General features: G+C 40.1%; 1 protein-coding gene across 1 annotated transcript in view; it reads left to right on the forward strand.

The window, feature by feature from the left end:
• LOC129855159 (RNA polymerase II elongation factor ELL-like) overlaps positions 1-6077 on the forward strand; it is a 48002-nt gene extending 41925 nt beyond the window's left edge. The window contains exons 7-12 of the mRNA XM_055922533.1: positions 899-1019; positions 2066-2636; positions 3024-3090; positions 3257-3428; positions 3608-3652; positions 3742-6077. Coding sequence (XP_055778508.1) covers positions 899-1019; positions 2066-2636; positions 3024-3090; positions 3257-3428; positions 3608-3652; positions 3742-3858 — 1093 coding nt within the window. The 3' untranslated portion in view covers positions 3859-6077. The remainder of the gene's footprint in view (positions 1-898; positions 1020-2065; positions 2637-3023; positions 3091-3256; positions 3429-3607; positions 3653-3741) is intronic.
• The last annotated feature ends 4199 nt before the right edge of the window (positions 6078-10276 follow it).

Below are 10276 nucleotides of genomic sequence, written 5' to 3' on the forward strand. Positions count from 1 at the left end.
CTTTGCATGCTGATATTGTCTGTGAGATTATTGTGTGTAGCTACATTTGCTGGCTGGCTACCTAGCTAGTCATCCAGCACAGAGAATTGCATTGTGGATTTTTTTTTGTCAACTTGAGCTGCAACAGGTTTCCACAAAGATTTTCCATGTTGCTACCAACCTTATTATAACGCCAAAATGAAACACTTGTTCACCAAACATATTGTTTTTTAACCACTTTTTCTTTTTCAGTGTTGTCGGATTTTTCCTTTTAATGTGCACTGTCATTTTTGAGTCAAACTCTTTGGCAGTGTGTACCACCAGGATCCGATGGTACATGATAGCCAATTGAGAAGGCCATGGCTCTGACTTTTTTTTTTTTTTTTTTATGTGCAGTAAACGTAAATGTTGTATAGACCTTGATCTTTTCCCCACAAAAGCACATGGATGTGTGTGTGTAAAACGGATTAGCAAAAACTAGATTTTTGTCATAGGCCTATATGCGAAGACTTGCCTTTTGAATTTTGTCTAAAGTTAGTAGCCTAGTCAAGAATGCATCATGCTATATTGGCATTCAACACTTCAATCTGGAGGTTTAAAATATCCTGCTGGTGGCCAATTTGACCTATTTTAAGAAATGCCATTGGTTGGTGGATATAAAGTATGTAGCATTTGATCAAGTGCAACTACGTTGATTGATTTTAGTTGTCTGATGCGCATTTTGAGACTGAGAAAGTTTACACTTCTAATGTTCGCAAGTATGATCCCAATGTGCCTCGACCTACTTCAGCAATAGATTTAACCCGAACTCTGGAAGTTTTTCCCCAAATAATGAAAGTCTGAATTTTGGGTTTTCTGCAATGTATTATTTATGTCTCACTGTGTCGTGACTCAGTTTCTGTGACTTGCTTTGTTTTAGGAAAATGAGTCAGGCCCAAAGTCAGACTCAGAACACGACCACCACCACAGTGGCTCCGCCACCTCCAGTTGAGGTCCCAGTGAGCCCTCCCAAAGAGCTGTCCAGCAGCTCCCCGTTGCAGGTAAGCCTCCTATCCTCCATTTCCTTCTCTTACATTTACATTTTAGTCATTTAGCAGAAGCTCTTATCCAGAGCGACTTACAGTAGTGAGTGCTTACATTTTCATACTCCCCCCCCCATACTTGTCCACCGTGGGAATCGAACCCACAACCCTGGCATTGCGCTCTACCAACTGAGCTACATGCGCCATGCTCCTCCACCCCTTTATTCTTTTCCACCTCCTCCCCACCGTCCTCACAGAACGTCCTCTCAGGAGGAGTTACCAAAGATTTTTATAACTAAACCAAGAGACCACAGCTTGTCGTTTCCAATGGGAGCAAATTAGTCATAGTGGGCAGAACAAGCAAGGAGCATTTATACATCCAGTGAAATATCTGTCTCATTGTTCTCTGTGGAGTTACTATAGATTTTATTATTAGCTCCTTCCCCTCTGGGTTTTCACCTCGGACACCTCATGTCCTTTCCCTTCCATTCCCTCCCTTACGCATTAGCAAATACACACTCCAGTCTCCCCCTCCTTCGTACACACACAAACGTGCAATGGTGTTGAAAAGAGGGAGTTTTGGAACACTAGCTGTAAACAGAAACCCACAGCGGAGCAGTTGTCTGGTTTGGTGAGAGACGTTCGAGGAGTTCTGCCAAACTAAACAGGTTAAGGAGCCGTGCCGGTCCACAGGGCTTCAAACTGGGCCTAGTGTTATTTCAGAACCAAGGACTTCCTGCTCCACTGTGATTAAGTCAGCCACTTCTAAAGTTGTTAGTGTAGGCCGGTTCAAATGAAGTCGGTAGTAATACAATACCATGCATTGTGTGGAAAGGGCACGGTCATCATACACTCAGTGTAGCCGAGTTCCCTTTCACTCTGACTACTCTGACCTTCTCCTCTGCTTCTCACCAGCACAGCACATTAACTTCATTTTTGTATATATTCTTTATCTTGATGTGTCATGAATAGAAACTATAGCTCATACTTTCTCAGAATCCTTAGAGGTGAAATGAGTCCACATTCCCTGTTTCATTTTGTGCATCAAACTCTGTTTCTGCCAGAAACGGCCGGCTGCGGATTTCATCGATCCACTGGCCAACAAAAAGCCCAGGATATCACACCTCGCCAACAAGGCAGCGGGACCAGTAAATGGCAAGCTGAGTTCCTCTAATGGGAAGGAGGTGAGCGGGGTCGTGGTCGCGGCAGTAGGAGACGGTGTGACATCCAGCTCCCAGCTCCCCCTGCTGGACATCCCCCGACCCTTCGACCCACTCTCTGATGTCAGCAACGACTCCAGCCACAATGGCCGGGACTGTGAGAGCCAGGAGGCAGCCATGGCCGAGAGACTGAGCCAGCCACCCGTCTTCTCTGGGCCTGCAGCACTGTCCGTTCCAAGCCTGGGCCACTCGTCCCCCAGACACATGGGCCGCGACAGGCCCCGAGGCAAGAGCTCCTCGCCTTCCCTGCACGGCAAGTCCAAGAAGAAGTCCAAAAAACACAAAGACAAGGAAAAGTCCAAGGAGAGAGAGAGGAAGGGAGTGGAGGAGCGTGTTCCTGAACCAAGAAAGGCCTGTGACATCACCTCCAGCCCTGACAACCTGAAGAGCAGCAGTATTCCACACAGGAGCACAGGTGAGTTGTCATAGTATAGAGATCTATAGTCATTGTTTGTAGTAATCACATTGGTACTCAGTTAAATCAGGTGACCGATTGGCAAAATTGGGGACCTCTACTGCTAAGCATGATTACAGCTCATGAGTTTTAAATTGGGTAATTCAGACATTTTGCACAATGGAAAGACAACACATGCTCATCCTTATATTTCAAATATCTGATTTTGTCCCAATTTGAAATGAATTGATAAAATGTATGTATGAACACTATACATAAATTACTGCAGTCTGCTTTCTTGTGAATGGAAGCCCTGACTGATGTAAGTGATAATAAATAGTGAGTCTTCATGTATCGGCTTCAATGGAGAAAGGTTATCTTACAAAGTCACCTTGTGCTTCCTTTCAGATCTCAATGGAATGTGCAACAACACCAGTGTTCCTTCGTCATCGACTGAGATGGCAGACTATTTATCGTAAGCACTTCCTTCTTCTTACAAAACCAAAATACATGTATAATGAAATGACTGTTTTCAGCAACAGATCCTGACGACATGGAAAGTGCGCAATTGAGGTATTTCATTGAATCACTCCTCTTTCTTAGTTCTGCATTTCTCCCCCCCCCCCCCACCCTCTGAACAGGAAGTATACCGTGATTGGCTCTTCCGAGCAGCGTCAGACCTACAAGAATGACTTTAATACTGAGTACAGTGAGTACCGTGGCCTCCACTCTCGGATAGAGGGCATCACTCGGCAGTTCACTGTGCTCGACACTGAGCTCAAGCAGCTCCAACAAGGCACAGACCAGTACAAGGTACACCCCCTGGAGCATTGTGACTACTGTTCTGCCTAAGCACTTCAGCTGCACTATGGTGCCGTCCGGAGTTATTTTTGTTTTCATGTTCGACTTCAGGATTCAAATTAGAATGAATTGTTCTGACAATCACCGATTGATCCATTTTATAAATCGTCATTTTGTATTTTCTTTTACAGACAATCCACAATCAGATACTCCAAGAGTATCGTAAAATAAAAAAGGTAAGCTTTGCATCTGGTTTTTCTTTTTTTTCGTAAAGCTGCTAAAGGAATTTCTCCACAAATACTGATTGTTTTTCTATCCTTCACAGACGAATCGAAACTATAGCCAAGAGAAGAATCGCTGTGAATATCTACACAACAAACTGGCACATATAAAGAAACTTATAGCAGAATATGATCATCAGCAACTTCATAACTGGCATTAGTTTGACATTTACTCTTTTCTCTCTGGAAACCAGACAGAAAGAAACTGGATTCTGCTTACTCTAAAAGTACTTACTAAAGATGCCATGAAGGGAGTATTCCCCTCATTGGGGCCAAAAGCACTAGTGAGGACAAAGCAGACCACATTATATTTTTTCTTTTTTTAAGACTGTGGCATGTTTGGCCAGATCGCTGTGTAGCTACATTGCATCCGGAAAAGCTTTGTGGTGGTGTTTCTCATACTCTCAGCCCACCTTAGTGCACACAGATTTCTCAGAGTAGAAATGGAAAATCCACATTCTTTGGACATCTCCAAACAGCCTTTCCTGGTTTGTAGACTGGGGGGGTGATGGTGACACTGAAAGGGAGTCAGCAGATCTTAAGCCAAATGCAAATAGTTTAAGAGAAAAAAATATGGATTGCGATATCATGTTTTCTGATTAACTATTTTACTGTTTTCTTTTTTAATTTATTGTTTTCTTTTTGGACTTACATAGGGATAACAAGATCTGTTATAATTTTACACTCCTCAATCAGTACTACAAGGCAGTGTCTTGTTTTTGTCTTCATCTTGAATGTCAGCCAGTATTTTATGCAAAAGCTGCCATCAAATTGTCCATCTGTTGCTGTTCATAATTTGTTTCCTTTTAAAGAGATACAACTATCCCCATCAATTAATAAAGACAATGCTATAAAAACTCCAGTCAGGCACAAGTGCCTCTGTTTGGCTTTTCTTACATCTTGTTCATATGTTTTAACCAGAAGGACTTAATGGAAGAGCAGGTGCATCCTCAGATGATAGGAGCTTAATGAATATAAAGGGGTAACACCAGCTGGTAAAGTATTTTTTTGAATTGGTCATGGTAAACTGTAATTATAGTTAGTGATGGTACTTGGCTATGCCGATCTGCTGTGGGGCAAGGTTGTTTTCAGCTTCCCTACGCAATTGTAAAGCCAGTACACTGTCAGAAATTTGCAAAACCCACTCAGGCACAATTGTATCACCTAATGGAAACAGGGAAGATGGAAAAATCAGCTTCTTCAACATAATGTTTATTTTAATCATAAATTGGAAGATATTAGTATACCCCATGCAGCAGCATTTACTATTGTAAATTTTCTCTGTTCAATGTAGTGGAATATATTGGTTATAATTTCCCTTTAATCAATACAAACAATTTGCTCTTAAAAAGTTTTATTTTTTTCCCCCAACCCCGTGTTTGTTCATCAATATGATTGTCAAGGTGACTGTTAACCCAGGACCAGCCTCGCATCTTCCAAGTGGAGTGGATGACTCAATTATCCTTGTGTATCTGCCAGGATACAGTATTACAGCTCTTCAATGTGTCCCAAAAGCCCCTGAAATGATCAGAAAAGCTGTAATGTTTTGGAAACTGTTCTTCATTAAACTCTCAATCCCTTCAGTCAAGTTTGGTCTAGTCAACTAATGCATTACTGATATTGACCATTTTATGTGAATATGGAAAGTCCACTTTTTTTTGTTGCAAATATTAGTTACTCTTACCTGGGTTTTGTCAAAATGTATATTTTCACTTTGTCCATCAGTGCATGCTTTCCGAATGTCTTACAATGACCAGTATTAGTATCTTTACTTGAAACCGCTTCCCAAGGACATGCAAAGCCCTGATTTTAAACTTCAATATGGAAACTATTTGACAATGTTCTGACAAGCATTAATACCAAAACAAGATGCTCTCCCAGGAATTTACAAAATGGCATAATCCATTTCAGAGTAATTGTTGGTTTGTTTTGAACATGTCATTTTAAACCAGTATTGCCCTATAACATGTCATCAAGCCTTTGATTAAGATGTGAGTGGGGCTCTTATTCACTTCAAATGGGATCTACATGCCTCTGCTTAGATGTTTCCATGTAAGTTTACTGTATCATCACACATGAAATCCAAACACTACGCAACATGGCTGATGCTGAAAGATTAATTCGTCACAATGCTGATTACTGGGGCTGACAGATTGCCTCTGGGAAGAGAACATTGGGGTCTTGTGAATGTTTTGTGACCAGAATCCATTTTTGTCATCACCCAGTAATGTTGAGCTCTTTAAATAAGAAGCAACTTTTCGCTGGTCTCATACTCTCGAGTTGTTTTATAGAGACATTCTGATATGATTACTGTATACATTTCACTTGCGGTCAATCCATTTTGACTCCATTCTTTTCATCAATAAAGATGGTAAATACATTTGCTTGGATATGGAACTAGTTGTGTTTAAGTATGAACTGCCAGAACAGTACACCATGGTATGAATTGGATGTGCCAAGGGACCTGTTAAGTTTAAGTATAAGTTTTCATATGATTACAAATGCTGCTGTTTTGGCAAAGAGATGGCTTTGGAGAAGATTCGGGGATGTTGTCGCTTAACCCCAAAGCCTGCTTTTTGAAACCATAAGGGTCTGGGACTGAAATTGATCTTTATTTCAATAAAATTATTTAAAATATTTATTTGGGGTCATATTCTGAGCCAGTTGTTGCATGGAATTTCAAACACACAAACCACATTAATTATGCGGAATTGAGATTTGGGGACATTTTGTAAAGAATTGCAAATGTCAAATACAGAAGCTAAACAACATGATTTCACTCCCTTATCAGTCCTGGCCTGATATTTTACTGAATACACAAAACATGTCACTTTCTATTGCTGTTCCCATATAGCTCTAAATTACACCTCATTTCTGGTACTTGAATTGCCCAGTGTCATTTGTTTTACTGTTGAATGTACTGTGTTTCCTGCCCCATTTCAAAAATGATTTCCTCATAATTGAGAATGAAATCTATATTTAGCCCTGTGGACATGAATCATTGGAACATGTTTTCTTGATAAACTCTTATGTTTTCTCTCCATTGTATATTGTCACACCTGTCCTTGATCAATATGTGTTTACTTATCATTGTAAAAAAGCAACATCATGGCATGTAGAGATGACAGCAGTACAGTAGTTAACAGTGAAACAGGAGCTGTGTTCGAATACTCTCACTAACCGTATTATTTATGACGTGAATCTAGTAGTATGCATATTGGTCATAGTATGGTTATAGTTAGTATGTCAAAAGTGCCCGGATGTCGTACTAAATTCGCCAAAATACGGAATATTCATGCTCCATATATATATACACTATTTTCATGCTTTTAGGTATGGAACGCCGTTTGGTTCTTTGCGTGTCAAAAAAAAGATACGTCAAAAAAGCTTGTTGACCAATCAGGACCTGGATAAGACTGCACGTCACATAATAATTGAACATGTTCATAATTGTTTTTACGTAGTTAATACGCATTGATTACACTGTCACAACGATTCACCGATACTTATGCTATGATGCTGGTAAAGTTGTCTCGCGCACCTGCCGCTGTCGCACGAACGCAGACATACTTACCCCAAGCTATGGACAGTGCTGGTCATAAAAAATTCTAGCTATCTGGTGGATACAATGTTCTTCCTCAAAAACATAACAAAACGACTATCTGTTTCAGTAGCTATAGTTAGCTAACTAACTTTCTATCTAGGTGTCATTTAAAATGCCCCTAATTTTTAAGACCGTTCCTATTTGATTAATGGTGGTCGGACCCACCTATGTGAAGCTAGCCACAATAAGGATTAGCCACAATAGTGGAATTTGCGATTCGCCTTCAAAATAAAAGTATCGCAATGAAAGTGATGCAAATTCATACAACTAGTGGAATCATGCCATAATGGAATAGATCATGCTAAACGAGGTTGGAATGTTCTTATATAAATTCAACAAAAGACAATTTATTAATTTGACAAAAATCAGTTGAAATCAAAACTGTGAATGTGTTACGACTATAGAATTGCATTGGGGGAATACTTAAGGTAGCCACTTATTGTTCTCCTATTGAAATAACTAGCTAGCCAGCTACTTAACCCTATTGTTCACGTTATAACGTTATAAGCAGCCAGTTAGCGTCATCTGGCTAGTATTGCTTGACCGGACAGGGTTATGTGTTCTAAAGCTAGCTACAATAAAGATTAGCCACAATAATGGAATTTGCGTTTCGCCTTGAAAATAAAAGTCAGTATTAGAAAGTGGTGCCATATTTAGACTAGGTCATGTTAAACAAGGTTGGAGTGTTGGAATGTGGAGCAATGAAATTGTGTATAAGTACTCGGTGACACCTACAGAACACAACTGTGAAGAGTTGCAAATATTAGCGTCTTAGCTCTTATTGCGGGACTTTGACTGTGGGAAATCACCTCCCCAGGCAGCCTATTGTGCATATTGACATTCAAATTGCACTGTACAGCCTTACCTAAGGATTGGGGATCAATGAAATGGGGTATCAGTCTACTCAGTACACAAGTGCTTTCCCCCCCAAAGTCCTCAGAGTTATCAGGCTCCAAAACATACACATTGCATAGTTTCTCCTCTGGAATAGTGTTCAATACACATAGTAGGTTCACTGGTACAATAATGTGGCTCAATTCACAGTTGTTTAAAAGTCCCGCAATAAGTCACTTTTCAGGCTGGTTGCATTGGTGCTAACTTGGTACCAAGCTAAAGCTAGCTAGATACCCCATAAATTGCAAAAAACATCGGTATCAAAGATATTTGCAAATATCTTTTTTGATATGCAAAGACCCAAACGGCGTTCCATATTTAGGGCCCATAATCCAACTTCAGAAAATGGGCGTGGCTTCACAGTTTTTCAGATTGCCGGAAAATATGCAGCCGAAATCCGACGAGAATGGATACAAATTCATTGCTTTAACTAATTATGACAAATGTTAAGAAAATGTTGAGCAATGTAATAAAGTAATGACTTTTAAAATACGTTACGTTGGCTTACAATTTGTAAACTACGCTTCCCTTACAGCAGCAGTATGTACCGGTATGTTAGCTAATTTAGATACCTAACGTTAGTTGGCACCTAATACAACGAACTGGCTAGGCAGTGTATTAAACTATATGCTATCTAACTAACTACACAACGTTTATTGACATGATTATTCACATCATTCTTAATTTAGCGGTATAGTCGTGCGTTTCATTGGACATTGTTAATTCTGGCTATTTACTCCGATTTCAGAGCACTCTTGAGCAGAATAACTGATTCATTTACGAACACTCAACACAAAGTTGAAAATGGCCAGTGTCAGTAAACGTCCTAAAAACAGCGTAATTAAATTGTTACCAGCAGCACAGTTACAGTCACCAACGCTCTGGATAACAGGAAACAGCCTAACCAGCTCTGCTAGGGAGAGTGCAATGGTCAGTGAGGTGTTCTCTCATTTGTGTCTGGAAATAGCTAGCCAACGTTAGCTTAGGCCCTTGACTGCCATTGAACGCTTGGATCAAATTTACAGGCTATTCCTCAGCCAGAGCGTCCAGTGTGTGCGCTGAATTTACTAACACACAATCTGACAAGAGTAGAATTTACAAACGCGCAGAGCGCACTCTGTCATTCCAGATTGAATTTACAAACACACCCGAAAACGTAAAATGTTTAGTTAGTCATTTGTTATGCTATCAAGCTAGCAAGAGGTTGCATCACAACAGCATCAACATCTGGTAGACAGGCGAAGCTCTAGTACGCTCAACTGAAACGATACCGTTCGTTTACAGTATACTATAATTAACTAATAGTATGTAGTATATAGTCATTAACTATGTAGTATACAGTATGTTAGTATGGGTATTCAAACACATCTAGGAAGTCTCTCATCAGAATCCTCTAGGGGGCAGCAGTACTTCATTTATAAACTGCAGATTGTGTCTCCATTACTTTTTCAACCTGGAGAAGGCTGTGAGAGGTTACATTATTAAATCAAGCTTTATTTATACAGCAAATTTCAGACATGGAATGCAACGCAATGTGCTTCACAGGAAAAAACTAATACAAATCACTGAAAATAAATAAATAATATATTTACTACACAGCAAACATAAGAGGATAAAAAACAAAATAATAACTAAAACTGAATGACTAAAAAGCACCCGAAGGAAAAGCAAAGCTAAATAGGTGTGTTTTAAGATCTCTTTTAAATATGTTTACAGTTTTGGCTCCCCTCAGGTTCTCTGGCAGGCTGTTCAAGAGGCTGAGGACATAGTAACTAAAGGCTGCCTCTCCATGCCTCTTGGTCCTAGGCTTTGTGATAGTTAAAAGGCCAGTGCCAGAGGACCTGAGGGACCTACTGGGCACATAACTTAAAAGCATGCCTGACATGTATTGGGGTGGACAATTGTGGATTGATTTAAAACCAATAGAATAATCTTAAAATGTATTCTAAAACTCACAGGCAGCCAGTGCAGAGACCTTAAAACCGGTGTAATGTCTAGGCTTGGTCAGTACCCGAGCTGAAGCATTCTGTATGTTTTGCAGTTGACCAATGACTTTCTTGGGTAGACCAGACAAGAGAGCA

The sequence above is a fragment of the Salvelinus fontinalis genome, chromosome 5 (assembly GCF_029448725.1).
Source record: "Salvelinus fontinalis isolate EN_2023a chromosome 5, ASM2944872v1, whole genome shotgun sequence".
Lineage (NCBI taxonomy): Eukaryota > Metazoa > Chordata > Actinopteri > Salmoniformes > Salmonidae > Salvelinus > Salvelinus fontinalis.